We start from the raw sequence: 21,979 nt of genomic DNA, 5'->3' as shown, positions 1-21,979 counted from the left end.
ACAAAATTGAGAGCCAAATAAACTTCTTATAGAACTAGAGATAAATCTATCTATTATACAAGTAAGATTCAAAGAAACTCATTACAGATTAAAGTTTGAGAAGACCCATGTCTTCATATCTCTAGATAAACAAATTGGAGAAAGAAAAATAATTCTAAAACCCTAATGAAACAAGAGGAAGAAACCAAAATTACATCTGAGGTCGAAAGAACATTTAGCTTCTAATAAATAACAACAGCTTAGGAAGCACAAAACATGCATCAAAACCTCCAGCAGCTGATTATGGTTCAGAATCTGTTCATCCATTAACGAATCGACAAATTTCCTATAATTTTCGGCTTCTGTTATTTATAGGATTGATCACAACTACCCAAACTGCAACTAAACATCTTATGGTGAAAAAAAAAGAAATCATACTTCTCTGCCCTTTTTAGGTTCATTTTGAACCTGTCCGAATTCGGTGATTGTGTTCGAGGTATTAGATGTTCAATGGTTCCACCTCTGAGTCCCTATCCTTCACAGATGTCCAATCTTGAGATTCTGTTTCGAAGAAAGCACATTTTAGATAATGAAACAAGGTATAGTGATAACCATAATAGTTTTTCTTAATTGATTATTGAGTTTGATGCAATGGCGCTAAAAATTTACTTATTATTCGATAATGAGTTAGTACTACTATGGAACTTACTTGATTTGTGGAGCTCTGCTACCACCATGAGACGCCTCTGCAAGATCGATGCTATGAATAGGAAAATAGAGCACATACCGAACATGACAGTGATTGGGAATGCATTAACCTTCAAAATAGCAAGAAAACAAAGTGAATTTCTATTTCAACCAGTTTCTGAAAATTGAATGTAATAATTTATTCAATTTAGTGATTCCGAGATTAGAATTTTTAGATCACAACGCAGAATTTGGAATGTAGCCGAATTTTGAGAAATTGATCTTGGATAAATACAATTTAAAGTCGAATCAGTTGAAGTAGAAGCTAATAGACTACTTACATTGTATAGAACAATGCACACAAAGATGTTGAGAGGAACACGGAAGAAATTCATGATGGTGCTTCGAGCCTCCTCAGGGATATACTGAGATCTCATCTTCATGATCGATGGCCAGAAAATACCAACACAGGACTCAAATGTACAGAACCCAAAGAGCTGAATGCATCCTGCAAATGTGATGCTCCCACCTTTCACGTTGGATGGTGGTACCAAGAGCTGTTTTCATGAAAGAAGTAAAAGTTAGAATCAATCACCATATAAATTTGGATTTTATGATTCGAATATATTAGAATCAATTTCTTACACTGGTGACAATGGGAAGTAAGAAGGTCGCGGCAGAAATTGCGAAAATGATTTGCATGTAGCTTTCAACTTTGAGAGAAGAACGTGCCATCAATCGTGAAGCAATGGAGCTTCCTAACATAGAAGCCAACATAAATGTTGCAAAAATGAAACCGTGTGGAATGTCTTCATCGTTAGGGCTTAAAGCAGGAGTCCATAAGAACACAAAGGTGTACATTGAACCTTCGAACAAGGATTGAATTGCACCGAGCAACGCAATCTTCTCATCTGAACCAAATCAAATAAAAATGTCAAACTTGATTGATTGCGAAGTAGTCTAAAGACGACCATTATATCCATTGGGAATATATTATCATTACCGGAAGCAGTAGAGCTAATCTATGATTATTTGAAAGAATGATATTTTCTAATCTACATAAGAAGTTTTGTTGCTTTAAAGATATTTTCTTTCTTAAAATTGAGTTAGGAAATCACCAGACGCAATGGCTACTGCTGCACCCTTGAACTGGGTAAGCAAATCCTTGTTATCAGAAGCGTCTCCGTAGTTTTCGCCCCATGATGATAAGATAATGGCCATACCAATGGCAAGAAAGCAAGCAGCAGCATCAAAGGGAGCAACAGGACCAAATCCTAAATTATCAGCTAACATGTTTGCGAATAATCCAGCAACAATAGCAACGAGACCATTTCCAAGAAAAATTGCCTTCGAGAATGTAAGAGACAACCACTGTTGCTCGAAACCTCTCTGCACAAATTCAAGGAAGAACTAGATGATAAGTTAAGAAAATTCCCGAAATATATTGAAGAAGAGGAAAACTTTGGTATTAAATCTGAGGAAAATCTAGTAGTGGGTAAACCATTTATTGTGGCTTTAAAGTTTCGGAATTCAAAATCCTTCATCGGATATAGGTGAAATTATGGTGACCCATTATTGCGATTCAAATGCAGGTTTCGAAGACCTCACCTTGTTGTGTTCTGCAACTAGCCATGACTCAAAGGCAGAAAACAAGAGAGAAGTAGCAATTCCTCCCAATATACGCCCCACCATTAGAATTTTGTACTGAGGTGAATGCTTGGTGATACAACTCAATATGTACGTTATACAGTACGTGATACACGCCCTCTTTCGTCCCCTGAATTTGGTAACAAAAAATAATGAGCTAAAAGTACAAATAATTCGATCAGAGAAAAACGTCCAAAATTTTGCACGAAATCTCACTGTTTGTCAGCCAAAGATCCCACAATAGTCCCAAACAACATGGAGGATCCAAAACCTGCAATAAATAGCCGGCCGATATCTCCCTTGGAAAAACCATATTGGCTGTAAAGGAAGTAAACATAAGGCCCCTGCAACCAATCCCCAGCTATTCGCCGTAGGAAGGAGAACTAATTAGAAACATCATCAACAACCAAACCATTAACTTTTCATCATATACTGCTTCTGAAAGATTTGATCTCGAAGTTTTTATAGTAATGGGGGATCCAGTGAGTTTATCAAATACCCACATTGCAGATCCAAAGTGAAATGTGAAGTAGCTTATAGATTAAAGGAGCTAGAAAAACAAGTACCCATTGAAGAAAATTGTTTTAGATATCAAGAAAAGTAATAATCAGATCAAACCTAAGATCAGTAACCTCAAAAAGGTATAAAGTATGAGAACTAACAAAACACCACCTAAATTCATAACATTAAATAAAAACATTTCACACCCATTACAGAAAACTCAACCCAAATCCAGATCCAACATTTTAATCCACACAAAAATAGCTCAATATTCACAAATACAAAAACCCAAAGAGCAAAAGCAAATTTAAAGACATAATTTTCTCCTAACAAGTATATATATTCAAATTTTAGATCCAAAGAAACCCTAACCCAAAATCATAAATCACATTATTAGAAGCAGATTTGAAGATGAACCCACAATTTAGAAACGAATAATTAAGATAAAAAATGTAAAATTTTAAGCTAAGAACATCAGATCTGAGAATTACCCATCATAAGAGAGTAAACAACAAGGTAGTTGTTCTTGAAAGAATTGAAAGCAGAAGATGTATTAATCCGATCTTTGTTGTTCTTACTAAACTCTAATACAGCAACCACCATGGATAGAGCTCCAAACACAAGATAATAAAACATCTCCATCTCTGCAGATAGATCTGAGAGAAAGAATGAATGAACAGAAAGAAGAAAGTAGAGAGAGAAAGTGAGTGCCAATAGAAATGAAGATTTCTATTTTCTTCTTCTTCTTCTTCTTCTATCACTTCATAATATCTCTCTCGTTCTCTTTATGTTAGTGAGTGCAAAATTGAGATCAGAACAGAAAGTACGATGTTACGTATTTCGATGATTTATAGGTCCACGTGTCATGATCTTAGAGGGATTATGGTTGGACTATTGTCGGTGTAGATTAGATCTTGTAGTTATAGTACACCGACATGCCTTTCGAGGTTGACCGTTGGATTTAATTTAATTGGTGGGTCCAATTAGCCTCAAAGTCTTGTGTATGGGTCATAGTCTCCACCATAACATGTGATGATGTATCATTAATGCTTTGACCTATAGTATTTGGCTGAGGGAGGTGTTAATTAATACACTCACTCAAAATCTAAGTGGTGTTTGTTTCTCTATAAACTAGTTGTATAACTAGGGTTAGTAAGGGACCTAAAATTATGTCAATGTTTGTTTTGTTTTGTTTTGTTTTTTTTTTTAAGAAACTTATAAATACATTCATTAATCGTACCACAACATTACATGAGAGATTTTATTCTTCTGAGAACTACATGAGAGTTACATAAGTAGTTCTACACAGAATTTCGAATGCAAAGTGCCTCATGAAGGGAAAAGAATTGACAAGACACAAACTCAAACAAAAAACCCTAAAAGTCGACAAAAAGAGATCCTAAAGATCGAGAATTAAAAGACCCTAAAGGTCGACATTAAGAAAACTACGACAATAATATTATACTAATAATAGTGAAATCTTGATCGTTCTTTTCTCTTAAGTTGTAAATTCATCTTCAATCTTATTGAGATGTTCATGGTAGAAATCGGCAACAGTGAATCTTCTTTTCTCACTAACATCTATATCCATACTTCCACTCCATAAACATTTAAAATCACCAAAAGTGGATTATATCTTTTATGGAATTTAATTGTTGTAATGTTAAGAGATGCATCGGCGATCCATGTTAGAGAGAGAAAAACAAGAAGAAGAGGAAGAACCCAATAAGAAGAGAGAATTGGCGATGTTGTTGATGATGATGACATTTTTTTAGAGTTAAGAGAGAGAAAAAATACTGTGTAGGATGGGTTTTGATTCAATAGTTTCTCTCTCTCTAAAACCTACACTCCAAGATCTTATTATAGATCTAAAAGATAACATAAACTAAAAAGAGGAAAATTCGGAGGAGGGATCCCTCCAGAAAACATCAAGATCTGTAAAAGTAGTTTTAGAGAGAAAGAGAGGAGAGATAGCCCGTCTGTATATATTATGTCGTCAAATATATTAGGTTCATCTAAAACACGTCGATTATCTGAGTTCATTAATGTTACATGAATAAGAACATATATCTGTCTTCTTTTGCTAAAATCAAAGAAATTCCGCTCAGTAAACGTGAACCCCCAATTGCACAACACATAAATGGGGAAATCAAAATAGTTTCTGGAGTGTGAAGACTTTGTCAAAAACTGGTCAACTTTAGTTGACTAGTATATTTTCTAATTATTAAGGGAAAAATAAATTTGTTGACCATTTCTTCTCCATTCCGGTAAGGGTCGCCAAAATCCGGCCACCACCATCATCACCAAAATCCGGCGACCACCATCATCCTCACCAAAATCCGGCCACCACCATCATCATTTGCATCTTTCTCTCTTTCTTCCTCCCTCTCTTTATCGCTCTCACTGTCTCTCTCTCACTATTCTCGTTCTTTTTCTGATTGTATCTCGGTTTCTCCGATCACCAAACCTTAATACTCAGTTTCACTCTCATTCTCTCTAAACTCTCTCTCTCTCTCTCTTGCAGTTTCAGAATTCGTGATCGGTCGGCCCACGAAATGTTTCTTGGCCGACCGACCCACGAAATCTCGTGGGTCTGTCGACCACGAACCATTTTGTGAGCCGACTGTCCACGAAAAGTTTGTGGTCGGGCTACCCTCCTCTAGGTCTTGTTCCGACGAAGGAAAAGCTTTCCTTCGCCGGAACTGTGTATGAGAGAGAGACTGTAAGAGAGAGAGAGAGAAGGAGAGAAAGAATGAGAGGGAAAGAGAGACTGCGAGATTGAGAGAGATAAACTATAAGAGAGAGCGATAGTGGGGAGAGGAGGAAGAAACAAAAAGAAAAAATGGTGGTGGTGGTGGTTGTGGTCGGAGGTGGTGGTGGTGGTTGTGGTCGGAGGTGGTGGTGGTGGTTGTGGTCGGAGGTGGTGGCCGGAAATGGTGGCCGGAGTTGGTGGTCAGAGTTGAAGATGATGAAGAAGAAGGGGAAGAAGAAGAGGAAGAAGAAATGTTTTGTTTCCCCTTAAAATTTGTTTCCCCGAAAAATCTCCAAAATTTCACATTTTCTCTTTAAAATGTTCCACCCCTGAAACTATTTGATTTCCCTAGAGCTCTGGCCAAATTTAAGGTATAATTTCGCCTTAATTTGTGACTACCATGTCGATTTGCCCTCCTTAAGTGTATGTCAGTTTAATTGGCGCCAAAAATCTAAAAAATAATAATTTTTCGAAAATACTTTTAGGAACCAATGTGAAATTAATCCTCAGAAAATGATAAAACATTAATTCCACATTATTCCCTCTTCTTTTTTTCCACTTCATCTCATATCTCCTCCACTTCATCTCCCTATTTCTCTCCACTTCACCCTTCTTCTCCAGCAAAAGGTTATCGGTCTACAACTTTCGATGGAGACCTTGAACGAATTTTTTTATATATTTCTTCTTCTTTGTTTCTTTCTTCACTCCTTTGATCTAGGGTTCTCGTTTGCATTTTCATAAGTAGAATTTCTTCGGCTCGATCTAGGGTTTTAACCCTCGAACCAGACTAGATTCCAGAAGAGGGGGCCCCTTTCACTATAGTAAAGAGTTGGTATGAAGAGACAGTGGAGAGATCGAGAAGAATAAATAATTTTTTTTTATGGTTGACGGTCGCCGATAAAAATTGTCTGTGGCCACGACCTTTAGCCGAAGAAAAAATGGTGAAGTAGAGAGGGGGAGAGATAAAATGAAGTTGAGGAGAAAAGGGGATATGTGCAAATGATAATGTTTTAACTATTTTTGGGATTAACTCCATTTTGACACCTAAAGGTAGTACAATAAACTTATTTTTGTAGGTCTTGGAGTCAAATCAAATTGATGGACACTTAAGTAAGTTAAATTGATGAGTTTTGTTTTTTTTTTTTTGTTGCAAAGCTAAATTGATGAGTTGGTTACTCTAGTTGGGAGCCTTAATTAATTTACTTTTTTTCTAACATGTTCTTCTGGTTCATCAGAGTGTCTGACTCTTGTTGTTGAGTAAGACATGAAGTATGACTCCGATTGAAATCCACAACATATAATATAACCTAAAATGAACATTTTAATTGAATGACTAGAGTTCAAAATTTGCTATCCTCAGTGCTAATTTTGATGAACCTACTCAAAATCTTATCAAAGCTATTCACCTCCATAACAAAAGTACCGACCAAACGAAATGGACTCTAACTGAATCTGGAAACTTCTCGGTTAAATCAATGTATCAGTATCCCATCATCAACAATCACCCGCAGGCCCCTCCTTTTATCAACTGGAAATTTATTTTTAGTTTATCCCAACGATTCCTCGCATTCAACTTTTTATATAGAAAATTTGCACGAAAGCCCTCCTACTCCGTGATCGTATAGGTAAGTATATAGGAAACTCTTATGCACGCCCTAATTGTACTGAAGTAGAAACCATTGAACATGCACTTTTACATTGTCCTTTAGCGAAAATATTTGGTTTCACTTTAACATCATATCGACTAATATTGTATCTTTAACACAGGGCCGTGCTTGAGAATTGGAAGGCCCTGTGCCAAAAAAATTTGGAGGCCTCTTGATTGTTAACGTAATGTTAGAAAAATACTCTATGTATCAATAAATAACATTTTTAAAACTATTCAATGATACAAAAGATATTAACTTGCTGACGAAACTAAATTCATAGTATCAAGTTTCTAAATAATTCTTTCAATTATTTTCTAAGTAAGATTTCTGTTGTCAAAATCCTTGCCTTACTCAGATGGTAAAAGGCTTGATTACTTGGGTTACATAGCTAAGGTCATATGATCGAAGCCCATGCACCAACATTTCCAATGCTTGGGTGACATAACTAAGGTCATAACTCATAAGATCGAAGCCCATGCACCAACATTTTCAATGCAAAAAAGTAGTTTTTGTTGAAAAAAAACATACTACAGTGGGGATGGAACACATGACCTGTGATATGCCAACCAAACATGTTTCCCCTGAGCCGTTGAGATATTACAGGACTATAGATGAACTTCAATTATAACGTTAAATAACCCTCAGGTGTGGTTTTATACCTGTGGGCCCCTACTTGGTGCGAGGCCCAGTGCGGCCGTCCTGCCCGCACTGGGCCAGACACGGCCGTCCTGCCCGCACTGGGCCAGACACGGCCCTGCTTTAACAGATTGGATTTTTTCTTGGCAGGATCAAAATCGAATCAGTTACACATCAGACGATATTCACTTTGTTACCATTCTATGGCACATATGAAAAACTAGATGTGATAATTGCTTCCGGCATACAATTAATAATACTAGTTCGGTGATAAATTTAATTATGGCATTCACTAGAACCAGCAGAGTCTTAACTAAACCAGTTCTTGCATGTCTGGAAAAATGACAATGTCCTATGTTACCTTACTTAAAAATAAATGTAGATGCATCTTTTACTAATATTGATACAAATATTAGAACTAGTCTAATAGTACACAATGCACAATCAACTTTTGTAAAAGTTAAAGTAATTACGACCTGAGCACGAAACAGCGAACAGAGTGAGACAATTGCTATACTGCATGGGCTCACTTGGGCAGAGGAAAACAATCACAAGGCAATCATAATATAAAGAGACAACATCAACCTTATTCATCACCTGAAGAACCCGAGACACAAGATACAATGAAAATCGATGATCCACATCTGAAAAATTAAAGAAATCAGAAATAGATTTGACAACGTTAAATTCAACCATACAAAGAGAATTCTCGATATCCAAGCTAACAAGCTAGCAAAATGGGCTCGCAAGAATAATAGATTGAAGACTTGGAGAAATGTACCTTACTTTTTAGTGAATATGTATTGTAATAGAACTCCTGTGGCTTAATAATATTTCACATTTCAAAAAAAAAAAAGTTCAAAATTTTTCATTTGAAAAGAAATATGTAGTATTCGGGAGTAAAATGTCTCTGACTCAGACAATTGAAATCCTTACAGTAAAAACACAAATGACTCTTTTTAGTATTTTTTTTCAGTATTCGGGAGCAAAGAAATGTATTTTTTTTTAGTTTACACTAGTTAGTTGGTACAAACACAAATGAATATTAATTAACAACAAAAATACATTTCTTTCACCAACAAAAAAAAGAAATACATGTTAGTGATTTATGAGGAGTAATCTTACTACCAAGAATTTTTCTTTTTAAAATAAAACATATGTTGATTGTAAATAGAACAAATGAACAATCTATAATAGCTTATTTTCTTGAAAGGAAAAAAAATATATAATAGTTCAAACTTAAATACCAAAAAACGTGGGTATGATGGTCCATATGGTTTACCTTTGAAGGGTAAGTCAAGAGTTGTGAGACATTTGTATTTTTGACTGGTGTAAAATTGTGGAAACATATGGTCGTTGTTTTGGACATCCAGAAAACAATCAATATTAATTTAGGGATTATTTTCAATTTAGCCCAACATGTACTAAGTTGTATTTTTTTCTCTAATATTCATCTTCCTCTCTCCTCAACCATCACCACAATTTCCACCATCAACCACCACTACTATCTCTTCCTTCTCTCATTATCTCTCTCTCTCTCTCTCTCTCTGGCGAAGGAAAATGTTCTTTTCGTCAAAACTGTTTTCCTCTAAAAGGGACCTTGAGGAGGATTGCCAGGAAACCCACTTCATCCAACTGGAGACAATCGACCATCGACCACCAGTGTCATTCAACTAAAGACAATCATCACTGAGATTAGAGCTCTCTTTGGAGCAAAGTATGGGAAATGAAATCACTTTTTACTTAAATAATTTCCTAGGCTAGACCAACTAAAGAGGGTGATTATCTTTAGTAACATCAAAAGTTGAAGTTAAGATTACACATTGAAAACAAATTTAGAAAAACACGACACGGCCTAAACGTTGCTCTTCAAAATATCTCCTACTTTACCGACAACTTCATTCCTCAGAATGGTTATTTGGTACAGCACGTGACACCATAATAACATGGTTCGACCCCCCCCCCAGTCAATTCTGGAATATTCTACTACTAGTATTTTTAAATGCAATAAAGTATGCCCATATATTATCACCTTCTAACCTGTGTAGTATGCCTCCCGTGGTTTTTTTTTTTTTTTTGAACTTTCAAATGTCTCTTGAAACACAATGAAGAGATAACAGGAAGATACATCAAATAATGAAGAGTTAATTCCTATTTGGCCTCTTATATTATGATCAACTTTCTTTATGGTCCACTGTTTTCCATAAATTCAAATATGGCCAACTTTTTTAATGTAAATGTCATAAATACCCTCCTATAAATATTTTTTTAAAATAAAATTAAATAAAAAATATGAATTCCACCTCACCTCTTTCTCCATCTCACATCTCTCTCCACCTCACCCCTCTCTCCAACTCACCTCTTTCCAACTCACCTCTCTCTTCTCCGACAAAGGTCGCCGGTCGGAAGGCGACCTTAAAAAAAAAACCTCTCATCTCTCTCTCTCTCTAAACACTCTGGCGAAGAGGTTTTCTTTTTTGTAGGTCGCCGTCGGAAAAATTTTCCGGGCGTCGACCTTCTTGAGAGAAGAGAGAGGCGAGTTGGAGAGAGAGAGAAAGGTGAGTTGGAGAGAAAGAGAGAGGTGAATTGGAGAGAGAGAGGGGTGAGTTGGAGAGAGATGTGAGGTGGAGAAAGAGGTGAGGTGGAAGTCATCTTTTTTATTTTGAAAAAATATTTTATAGGAAGGGCAGTTATGACATTTACATTAAAAAATGAAGTCATATTTGAATTTATGGAAAACAAGGGCTATAAAGGAAGTTGGTAACAAAGTAGGGGGCAAATAGGAATTAACTCAACAATGAATTGAATGCGAGCCACTGGATCTGGCGCATTAGCGCGGAGCGAATGCGAGCCGGCCAATCTGGACTTGTTCGTTTTGCGCAATGGCCCCCAAACCAACTTTTCTTATTGCGATTTAGTCCCTTAATTAACCAAACTTCGTCCAAACCTCAGACTTGGATATCTCATTCATCCGAAATCGAATTTGAGTGATTCTTGGCTCTAAACTTAAGAGCTCGACGAGACAAACGCAATGGTGTACTTAGTTTTTTTTCCTGCTATAACTCATTCTTTTTTTTGTGTGAAGAAAACTACTGAAACTTTGTTTATTTTGGTGAAGACTAAACAAGATCTCCTTGCCTGCTAATCACCCTACCTCCTAAATCAACTTTCAGGGGTAGGTCTTCTTGGCATATTAATCAATATTAAGATTTCTTGATTTATTCAAAACCCACCAAGATTGGGATTAATTACTTCACCAAAACCTATGCTATCAAAAAGAAAAATGTTTATCATTTTAAATAAACTTAAACTAATCATGATTTTTCTAGTGTAGTGTTGACTTAACCTTCTGAAGTAGGTTTAAACAATGTTATTAGGACCTAATGAAATCCAAATAAATCCCCTTCAAATCTTGTACTAGAAATCAATTCAATGGTCTTCATTCAAAGGCTTAATCTAGGGGAACTTCACATTTCTAGCTAAATTGACAGTTTTTTGAGAAAAATTAATTAATTTTGAAATACTAGTAGCATTTTAGCCAAGGATTTTAATTATAAGGGCATCATAGTATAAATAGAACCTTTCACATAAGCGAGGCCACGAATGCCGGGATATATTACAAGAGCAAATTGTGCCTGAAGAAAAAAGAAATTTACATTACTTGTGAAACTCACTCTTTGATAGGGAAAGGACTCAAAAGCCTCATCTTAAAGCAGAAATCAAGACTAACAGATGCAAAAACAAATATAAAGAGCTCTTCAGATACATATAATGCACCATTAACAGCATGTGATATGAAACTTGCACTATCTAATTCCAAAGGTGGCCCTGCCCCAAGTACAGCCAGTCCTGCATTTCCCAAAACAACAGTAAAATTAGAGATTGCAGTCTAGCTCCGAAGTGCCATATTAGTTGAGGTGCCGATTGATTTGGATATTTCGTTTTAGTATCTTTTATCGTGTCAGATATAAGCAAACCTTCAGATACTCATGTTGGATGCTCAAGTATTCATTGTCACTTCAGCGGTATACACACGAAGGACCTAATAATTATGACAACACTATATAATATACATAGATGTGTGTGTGTGTGTGTGTGTGTGTGTGTGTGTGCAAAATATCATTGTTTGGCTGATACCCAATACTGAAAGTGCTTTTCGTGGCAATGTTACATAGTGCAGAACTTATAGAAGTGTTCAAACAAAACGAATTAGATTTGAGTAGATAACTACCAATACCTTTGACAACGGCAAAGGCAGCGGATACACCAGACTTGAGATGAATGTCATCTAAATCTCTTCTTATTGTGTAACGAAAGGTAACTCCAAACAAAGCACAGCTAATGAAGGTGATAGCGACAGGGAGTATGAGTTCAGTAGTGCTTGCCACCTGAGAGAATATAATGGGAAGTCCCGCTAGTGTGCCTATTACTGCAGAAATGGATGCCGCTTTTATAGATTCTAACCTTTCTTTATCTTTATAGGTTAAAGCATTTCCTCCATCCTCACCGTCCATTTTCGATGATAGAGAGCGTTCGGCCTCTTCAACCATTACTTTTGCTTCTAGGATTTCCCTTTGGCATTCTGCAATCTTAAAAGAACAAAGATAGACCCAATATTACTATTTGATGTTTTGAACTACAATCATGGAGCAATAAACATGAAATCCTCAAGAAGACAGAGTGGTTTCCACGAAAAAAAGAGTTGATAAGCTATAACAGCAGCCACAAATCCTCAATGTACTATAAATTATCTTATAAACTTGGCTATTTAGTCCTTCATGAAACGAATGACGGACTCATTGAGAGACATATACAAACCCAATATTACTATTAGATGTTTTGAACTTTAATCATGAAGCAATAGACATGAAATCTCCAAAAACACGAGTGAAGTTGAGGAAAGGAAATTGATAAATCATAAAACACGCACAAATCGTGAATTTTCTATTTGTTATTATAACTTATACATCTAATGATACAGATGAATGGCAGCAACAACCACAAAAGGTGTATCGCAGGCGTCAAAAGAAAGATTCTAAGGCCCAAATTCTGATTTGGCATGTCTTAGATGAAGGGCCCACTTGGAACTTGAATAATGTGGGCCTAATCCAAAATGGTTCCACTTTGTGTAAAGTTTTAATGTCTTTTAGTGTCTGTTTAATGTCTTATAGTGTCCTTAATGTCTTAAATGTCCTTTATAATGTCTTTTAGTGTCCTAGGAGTTTAGAAGTTCAATAGTCTAGAAGTAAAGATGGCAAAGGTGGGTTTTATGCCTCTATAAGGCATGTATCCCTGCTGTTTGAGGAGAGATAAAGATTTTCCAGCAGCTATTCAAACTTATGTATTTGTGTGATGCAAATATCCCAAAGGTGCGATGCCTAAGGCTCTAGGAGTGATTCCTAGCTTGTACTAGTGCAATGTTAGTGCCTATCTATAATATAATCAAGTTATTTTCTTCGTCAATTACATTTTCCCATTTCTGTCCTACATCATCTAAGCTTTAAGTATTTAGTCCTTCATGAAACGAGCGAGGGATTCATTGAGAGAAAAGTACTCCAGAGCACAGGAACTTATAGCAATATAACTCTTATTCTACTGGTAAGAATTTGTAACTCGCAACCTCGTTCTAGACGTCTAGCAAAGCATAAGAACTGGTAACTGTTTAAGCCATCGAGTTTAGTAAATACAATAGGGACTAGGGAAATGATAGCATCAAGAAGTAACAAGTTAATACTCTGACTAAGAATGAGATTAATGAGATGCTGCCAATTGAATAGCCACATTTTGGAGGTAGTTATGAGGTGGAACGAATATTACTCAAAAACACATTCGTCATTTTATATTTTAAGGTTTACTTATACTTCTTTCATTTCCATTTGATAGGTACATTGGGGCCAAACACACAAAATTCGTGGTACTAATCTGGTTAGTGTGTGAATTATCCCACATGGGCAAAGAAAAGTCTCAGGCCAAGTAAACAATATATAGGCCATCTCCACTCAACGAAACCTGATTTTGAATTGGATGATGACAAACTTAATATGGTACCAGGACTACATCCATACGTGATGGCTCAATAGTCGCACCCGTTTCATGTCACCCAAAAGAATAAGGCTTTGTAGGTTCAAAGAATGCTAAAGGTAATATATAGGGCCTTTGGCTCAAGGCGAGTTGATTTTGCGTTAGATGTCCAACTGAAACTAAAGACTGAGCAACTCCGTATTTTGGCAAAACAAATACTCTATGCCTAAAACTCTAGTGTATTTGCTAGCTAGGTTAGTATTTCGAAAAGTTGGGTCAAATTTTACCCGAAAAAATACTAAATACACATGTACTACTAAATTGCGAATAATGGGTTAAGTTTGGTGAGATTTAGTACTTGTGAAATTAGCATTTGAAATACCAAATTTGAGTAAATTTGGCATGTGACTAAACAATTGAATGATAAAAAAAGTTGTCAACTTGGATTAACTAGTGCTATCAAATTAGGGTTTAAGAATCAAACATGTTGTAAAGAAAAAAAAAACATAGCAGTACAAAAAATGATGGAATAAATTCAGACCTCAGAAGTTCTACTTTCAAGCTGGTTAATGTAATTCCTTATCTGAGTAGCTTCAAGTTCTTGTCTTTCAATTTCAGCTAACTCTTTTTTAGCTATTTCTACTCTTTGACTTGCTTCCATTAATCCATCTAACAAAACCCTATTTTCCTCTTTATTCAACAATTCTTCAACTCTTTTATCCACTATACCAGATAATACATCCTTTAAACCCCCATTTGTTTCTCTTTCTTCTAAACTGCATTTCATAATTAGGGTTTTAGATAGATAATGAAATCTATTGAAGGTTCGAATTGAGGTTGGAGAAGAGATAGAGAAGCAATTAGGAGTTACATTCCTAGGGTTTATAGTTGGAATTAAGCTTGAATTGATTAGGATTTTCATTGTTTTTGTTACAGAGAATTTCTTCTTTTTTTTTGGCGGAAGAAGAAGAGGGAGGGAAATTGGGTGGTTGGTTTGTTACCGTTCGCTTATCTTCTTCAATTTGAGAGGACAAAAATGAGAATACACATATTTATTAGGGTTATTTTGGTCTTTTCGAATCAAGTACCCTCCTCTTTCTCTCTCACGATTCAAGATCGTTCCATCCGACTGCCCCAATGCATGGCTCTCGGACTGTCACAGTCTGGCCCTCGGACTGCTTAATCCGAGGCCTACAGGAAGTGTGAGGGGAGGGATGGGCTCAGGGAGTGCTGAGAGAGGGATGGGCGAATAGAAAAAAAGAGGCTTACATGGTACGAAGAGAGGGATGATGTAAGAGAAAAAAAGATGGGAGATATTGTAGATAATGCCCAAAGTTGTGAAGGCAATCTCGCTAAGTGCAATCCCTAATTTATTTAAAGACAACAATGTGTGTTTAGGGAGTATTGTCCATCTTCCTTCTTCTACGGCAACATGTCGCCGGATGAGAGATTACCAGACCATACGTTGTCAACTTGTTTTGACTAAGTTTTGGGTGAAAAATACATAGCCTACGCTACGACAACTTTGGGGCATAGTGATTGGGGACTTTAAACACACCCCTCTTTTGTATGACTTGTGATTTGTGAGCTTGTTAGAAAATTCATTCTTGAGAGAGAAAGAAGAGAGAGATGGAAGGAGGAAGAAAAGAGAAGAATGAAGGAGATGTAGAGAGAGAAAATAGCAATAAACAGAGGAGTTTCATAAGGATCCCATCTTACGAAGAGGTTATTCAAAATTCTCAATCAAAACCTCCTCCTTCACTCTTCAATCCCTCTACTTCTTTCTCCCAAGCCTTCTCTTTTATCAAAAACACCGAATTTTACTCCCCTCCTCCTACCATTTCTACCCAGATTGTTTCCCCAACTCCTGATAATGCTTCTAGGTATTTATTTCTCTCTCATCACCTGTGAAAAGAATGAGACTTTAACAGATTAGGGTTTTTTTTATTTGTCAAAACAGATATTTGAATCTATATAAATGGTAGTTTGTTTTTGTTTTAAGGGCAATTCCACAATCAGAGGCTTCTCCTTCTACTTCCTCGGCTGTGCCTTCTACTTCTGTTACACATCGGAATGCAATTCTTGTTAGCCATAGACAAGTCAGTTTCTCTCCCCCTTGTACTTCTTGTTAGTCATAGACAAAAACCCTAAATTTGCCAGCAGCACTTAATAAATGAAAATCAGTTAATAAGTGCAAAATTCAAATACCCTCTTAGTGATAATTTGCAAATGATGTGTTTATTTAACTTCATGATTCTTACCTTTATCAAGTTATTTGTTGATGAAAAATATATGGTTTGATATCTTACAAATGTTTGATTTCTTTGTTCATGAACAGAAGGGAAATCCATTACTCAAATACATTAGGAATGTAAAGTGGGTGTTTGCAGATGTTGTTTGTGACTACTTGCTCGGGTCGAGTTCTTGTGCCTTATACTTGAGGTTTTTGACTTCTACAATCTTTGTTACATTTCTTGTTTCCTCCTTGGTACCAATATATCATAAGCACTAGAGTCGCCTAGACAGTTACTGACTTACCGAGTATAGTTCATTTTAATGATTGATATGGTCCTAGAGTCGCCTTGTTAATTGTTTTGTACTATCCTTGGTAGCTCTTTGGCTACTAAGTCATTGTACTTGGATATGGAGGTCTGGCATCGTTTGTTTTACAATTCGTGGATTGAACTTTACTGTTTGATGCAGTCTCCGATATCATCTCCTGCATCCAGATTACCTATATTACCGAATAAGGGAGCTGCAGAAGAACTTTAAGCTCCGAGTTGTTTTATGCCACGTTGATGTGGTAAGTCATCTTGTTTTTCCATAAATATAAGTTCCTCGTGATGAACTATATAGTGTTTTTTTGGTGGGATTTGTGGATCCATATATACATTGTTACAAGATTCGGATCCATATATGCATTGTTACAAGATTCTGATTTCCAACTCGATGTAGCATATAATGTTGAGATGCTGTTTTTTTTTAATCATATTTTCAGTTCAAATGAAACTGGTGTTCTTGTCCTTTGTTTTAGGAAGATGTTATTAAGCCTTTACATGAAGTTACAAGGACAGCAATGCTTCATGATTGCACGCTTTTATGTGCTTGGAGGTACTTCTTTCTTTCTCTTCGACCATGCAAACAACATTTACGTGGTCAAAAGTTCATAATTCGTATAAAAGCTTGTTCTTGATCCTCTCTTTTGGTATCTCTGTCTGCTAGAAATCTTCTTGCCTCATAACCAATCCTAAAAAAGTATATGTCAGCATGCATTCCTGATAATTTGAAGCAATCTTCATTTTTTGTGCGTTTTCATGATTTTCTGGTATTTTCCGGTTTTCTTTAGCTTGGAGGAATGTGGCCGGTATTTGGAGACTATAAAAGTTTACGAAAACAAACCTGCCGACATTCTTCAAGGGCAAATGGATACAGACTATTTATCCCGGGTATTTATCGTTTTGATAGAAGTTCGCCTTTTAGTTTCTTATTGAGATTTGTTTTTTTGATCTAATTAAAGATCACACCTTGAAATTTTGGTATTGTGTAATTTTCCAGCTGAATCAAGCACTTACGACAATTCGACATGTTAACAAGACCGACGTAGTCACTCTTGGTTCTACTTTTGGGGTAAGGGTACGCTAATCCGCATGTAGGCAATTATGCTTCAACCTTCTTGGTTGTACTAAATTGTAGGACATAGTCGATATACTATCCAACTTAACATGCAAAAAACAGGAAAACAGGTCATTTGAACTTCAATGGCGTTTCCTCGAGAGTGGATTTATGTTTTAGGATTCAGATGGTTAATTTTCATTTTGTGTTCAAATGCAGTCTCTTTCTCATATAATGGATGCATCAATGGAAGACTTGGCTCGCTGCCCTGGCATAGGTGAGCGCAAGGTATTATACCCATGTACTATCCTTAGGGGACATTTTTTTCAGTGTTAAAAATCCACATAAAATTAATATCTATTGTTTGCGCATAGGCAATTTGCATAGTTTGGCCACCACCCATCTCGCCAATGATCTTCGGGGGGCAACATCTGATTATCTTGACTGTTAGAGCTTTTCTAATTTGGTGTTTTGATATTTTAACCTATGTTTTGTAACATAGACACCAGAACGGGTATCGATATCTGACACCGAACGGGTATCGATATCTGACACCAACACGATGTGTGTGGTACTGTCAGAGTAAGTGTAGTGCTAACTGCTAAAGTTATTTGGTCCCTTGCACGTTAAGATCTCTTCCTTTTGCTAGTTAATAACATGAAGTTTGCTATCCTAAAAATTGTTGCCTCTGCGACTATTCAGGTAAAACGCTTGTACGACACATTTCACGAACCATTCAGGCGTGATGTTGCAAGCCAACATGTCACTGCTTCAGAAGCACCAGTTGAGTCTAATATAAGATCCTCTTCTTCGAAGGATGGAGTAAATGAAATCGAGAAAATAGTCAGAGCTGCTAAGAAACAGAAGAAAAAGGAACCTACCTTGACTGTTAAGTCTGCACTAACAGCTGCTTTTGCCAAATATGCTGATAAGGTACATAAGAAGCCAATGGAAAAGGATGAAGTAAAGGATTCTCCCTCCACAGTGGTAAACGAGGAAAACTCGCCCGACCTAAAGAGTCATTCACCTGCAGTAGCAAAAGATGAACCAGAGTTGAGCAAAAGAAAAGATGATAAGGAGTCTGCTGAAGAGACAGACGATGAGGTAGCGGATTTGAGTCTGGTATAGTCCCCGACTCCCCTGTACAATGCAGTGAACAAATCTGTTCTCTCTCATAACACTTCAAATAGCTCTGAGAAGTTGGATACTACTATGTTAGCATTTCTTGGAGCAGAATGTATTTATAGGATTCAGTTCTGTATTATAGCTGGATTCTTGAGACTATAATCTATAAGATATTACATTTTTGAACTGTATAAATTGCTTCAATTGTCATATCATAGTTTCTTCTAATAAAATAGACTTTAGTGACATGAGGAATGAAAAATGGAAATATTTGTGTAAAAAAAGCAGAATATTTAACGTTCTCAGGTTAGTTGTACTTATAATTATTTGAGTTAATTCCTATATGGCCCCCTACTTTGTGACCAGCTTCCTTTATGACTCCCTTTTTTTCGTAAATTCAAATATGACCCCCTATTTTCAAGTAAATATCAATACTACCCTTCTTAATTCTAAATTTAAAACATTTAAAAACACTTATTTTCACCTCACCCCTCTCTCTCCACCTCATCTCTCTCTACAACTCACCCCTCTCTCTCTCTCTCTCCAATTCACCTCTCTCTCTTTCCAACTCACCTTCATATTCTCCGATTAAAGTCGCCGACCGGAAAATTTTCCGGCCGGCGACCTCCAAAAAAAAATTTTTTCAAAGTCATATAATCAATCCCAGCCATAACTGGAGCATGTAATCCAACCAAACACATTTCAATTCTGAAAAAGAAGACATCACCAATCTCAACACCAGGAACAATTCCTATCCTTTTCTTTGTATTTATCCTAAGCTCATTATTAAACATTAAAGTTCCTGCCTTTAAATCAGCTCTCTTTATCCCTACTGATACTTCTTTTGTATCTTCAAGTTGAGCAAATCTTCTTCTAAGTGCATCGAATTTAATCCGTAAATCAGTAACAGACTCTTGATCACCCTCATCTGGTACTAAAAACTTAAAATCTGAATTAGGTTTTACCTTCTTTCGAGATTTTGATGATTTGGGAGTCTCCCAATCTTCTTCTATATCTATAGTATCAGTGTAATCAACTCTTGTCTTCTTATTATTGATCCACCCATCTCCATTTTCTCCATCAAACTGAACTGGTGGTGGTGTAGTTTGAGATGAAGGTAGTGTTGTTGTTGTTGTTCCATTATTAGGGTTTTGTGGGTAATCAGTTTGAATTGGTTTTTGAGGTTCAGATGGATTGAAGAAAGGGTAAAATGAAGAGTAGCCAGGAGGGAAAGGACCAAAAGGAGGTGCTTGAACAAAAGGAGGTGCTTGAACAAAAGGAGGAGGAGTTTGATTACCTAATGGTGGAGCTGGAAACCAAGGAACTAAACATCTTAAAGCCTTAACATCAGAGTTTGATTACCTAATGGTGGAGCTGGAAACCAGATCTGGTCTGTTCACGGCTCCGGCGAAGGGAAACCTCCTTCGCCGGAGTTTTTAGAGAGAGAGAGATGAGAGGAAAAAATTTTTTTTTTTTTTTTTTGGAGGTTGCCGGCCGGCGACTTTAATCGAAGAAGATGAAGGTGAGTTGGAGAGATAGAGGAGTGAGTTGGAGAGAGAGAGAGGTGAGTTGGAAGAGAGAGAGGTGAATTGGAGAGAGAGAGAGAGGTGAATTGGAGAGAGAGAGAGAGGTGAGTTGTAGAGAGAGATGAGGTGGAGAGAGAGAGAGAGGTGTGAGGTGGAAATGTTTTAAATTTAGAATTAGGAAGGGTAGTATTGACATATACTTGGAAATAGGGGGCCATATTTGAATTTACGAAAAAAATGAGGCCATAAAAGAAGCTGGTCACAAAGTAGGGGGCCATATAGGAATTAACTCTAATTATTTTGTGAAGATTTCTCACTACTTGAGTAGAAATTTTTGACAAAATTAATGTGAAGTTTTTAAATCTGATTAAAAAAAGAAAATGTATACTATAAGAAAGGCAAAATTATTTGAAATTAAAAAGGAAGAGACCAAAAAAATCTTCAATAATTTTGTATTTTCATTATTAGAATCGAGTTATCCTTAATATTAGAAATGAAAATCCGGCCTTCATCTTTTTCTTCATTTCGGCTTGATTTCTTCAGCATGTTTTCTTGATCTCTTCTTCTTCACCAATTATATACCAAGAAAATTCATTGGAGCTTCATACACAATTTGAAAACATAAAGAGAGAGAGAGAGAGAGAGTCTAGTTCAAAATCCCCAAAAGTTACTGATCGGATACACATTTGGGTGTTAAAAGGTACACCTTTTTTTTGTTAATGTTTCTAATACTTCTTTAAGTCATCAGCCTGGTTTTTTTAGTTTATCTCATCTTGGAATATAAATGTATAATTAAATTACATTTCAAAGAGTTCAGAGCATCTCCGATGCAACACTCAACTTGAAAACTCAATTTGACACAGAATATTTGAGTTTTTGACAAAAAACATTCTTCAATGCAACACTCAACTAGAGTCTCAATATGACGTGACAACAATAAATGTTGAGATACTCAAAAGAAAACTCAACAATTAAGAGCATCTCCAATGCAACACCCAATCTTAGAAATTCTGAGTCACCTAGGATTTTTAGAGTCTTTTTCTGAAAAATCATCTCTAATGCAACACTCTATTTGGATCTCTAAGATGACGTGTCGAGAGTGGAATAGAGATATCTCAAGAGGACATTCTATTTCTACAGTGTCCTCTTGAGATATCTCTAATTGTCCAACTCATCAATATTTCATTTTCAACCAATAGAAATCAAGTCTTTTATATTTTCTAAAATAACTAATTATTTATGTATAAAAATAACCATGCCACATAAGTAAATAAGATAACTTTAGAGTTTTACATTGGAGACAAATTTTTTTTGAAGATCTCTATTAACTCCACGTAGGAGTGAGAATCTCAATTGGAACTTGACACATATGATGAATAGAGATTTCTTTGAGTTTTGCATTGGAGATGCTCTAAGTTTTCTGTTGAGTATCTCAGCATTTATTGTGTCTCTATTGGTTCACATCATCATTTTATATATTAAAATAAGAAACAAAAGCAAATATAAGTAAATGTTGAGTTTTTTTTAGTGTTGCATCGGAGAAGTGTTTTGAATTGAGGATCTCAATACTGCCAACTACGAAAGAAAAGCTTAACTCATACTTGACGCAGTGGATTAATTGAGTTTTTGTTGAGTGTTGCATTGGAGATGGTCTAACGCTCTTTAGACAGTTTACGATCACAAGTTCCAATATTTTGAAGTAGAATAACACTTGGTTCAGAGTCGATCAAGTGAACACTTGTTTGTTTTTTCTAATATGAAGTGACTTGACCAACCGAAAACATCTTGAAGATTTACATAAGTAGTGATTGTCAAGCAATTGTGAATAATAGGAATCAATCATA

At 36.2% G+C, this 21,979-nt stretch overlaps 4 protein-coding genes across 5 annotated transcripts; 1 reads left to right on the top strand and 3 right to left on the bottom strand.

Annotated features, from left to right (window-relative positions):
- Positions 1-6: 6 nt before the first annotated feature.
- On the bottom strand, positions 7-3,632 carry LOC147544823 (uncharacterized). 2 transcript variants are annotated; one of them, XR_015224394.1, is made up of 9 exons: positions 3,306-3,627; positions 2,530-2,674; positions 2,275-2,443; positions 1,785-2,055; positions 1,312-1,577; positions 1,008-1,223; positions 689-797; positions 418-540; positions 7-325 (listed from the first exon to the last, which is right to left on the bottom strand). XR_015224394.1 is itself a non-coding variant. In XM_086638632.1 (8 exons), the coding sequence occupies exons 1-8, from the start codon at positions 3,454-3,456 to the stop codon at positions 479-481; spliced, it is 1,389 nt and encodes a 462-aa protein (XP_086494758.1). In that variant the 5' UTR covers positions 3,457-3,632; the 3' UTR covers positions 7-478. The 2 variants fall into 2 exon arrangements, 1 of the variants encoding a protein (XP_086494758.1); XM_086638632.1 differs by having other exon boundaries at positions 7-540; positions 3,306-3,632.
- A 7,751-nt stretch (positions 3,633-11,383) lies between these two features.
- On the bottom strand, positions 11,384-15,065 carry LOC147544822 (homer protein). Its single transcript, XM_086636422.1, has 3 exons — positions 14,414-15,065; positions 12,089-12,440; positions 11,384-11,700 (listed from the first exon to the last, which is right to left on the bottom strand). The coding sequence occupies exons 1-3, from the start codon at positions 14,792-14,794 to the stop codon at positions 11,522-11,524; spliced, it is 912 nt and encodes a 303-aa protein (XP_086492548.1). The 5' UTR covers positions 14,795-15,065; the 3' UTR covers positions 11,384-11,521.
- On the top strand, positions 15,061-18,819 carry ERCC1 (nucleotide repair protein). Its single transcript, XM_086636421.1, has 9 exons — positions 15,061-15,755; positions 15,875-15,971; positions 16,211-16,314; positions 16,576-16,675; positions 16,907-16,983; positions 17,219-17,318; positions 17,428-17,499; positions 17,704-17,772; positions 18,187-18,819. Exons 1-9 carry the CDS (start codon positions 15,502-15,504, stop codon positions 18,610-18,612), a joined length of 1,299 nt encoding a protein of 432 aa, XP_086492547.1. The 5' UTR covers positions 15,061-15,501; the 3' UTR covers positions 18,613-18,819.
- Positions 18,735-20,730, bottom strand: LOC147544820 (histone-lysine N-methyltransferase, H3 lysine-9 specific SUVH1-like). The gene is made up of 3 exons (XM_086635765.1): positions 20,718-20,730; positions 19,337-19,918; positions 18,735-18,772 (listed from the first exon to the last, which is right to left on the bottom strand). Exons 1-3 carry the CDS (start codon positions 20,728-20,730, stop codon positions 18,735-18,737), a joined length of 633 nt encoding a protein of 210 aa, XP_086491891.1.
- Positions 20,731-21,979: the final 1,249 nt, after the last annotated feature.

Source organism: Eschscholzia californica, unplaced genomic scaffold, assembly GCF_041429995.1.
Source record: "Eschscholzia californica isolate CP2 unplaced genomic scaffold, dmEscCali1.0.p SCAF_4, whole genome shotgun sequence".
NCBI classification, from domain to species: Eukaryota; Viridiplantae; Streptophyta; class Magnoliopsida; order Ranunculales; family Papaveraceae; genus Eschscholzia; species Eschscholzia californica.
The sequence above is the reverse complement of the archived record's forward strand: the minus strand, read 5'-3'. Positions and strand labels throughout refer to the sequence as shown.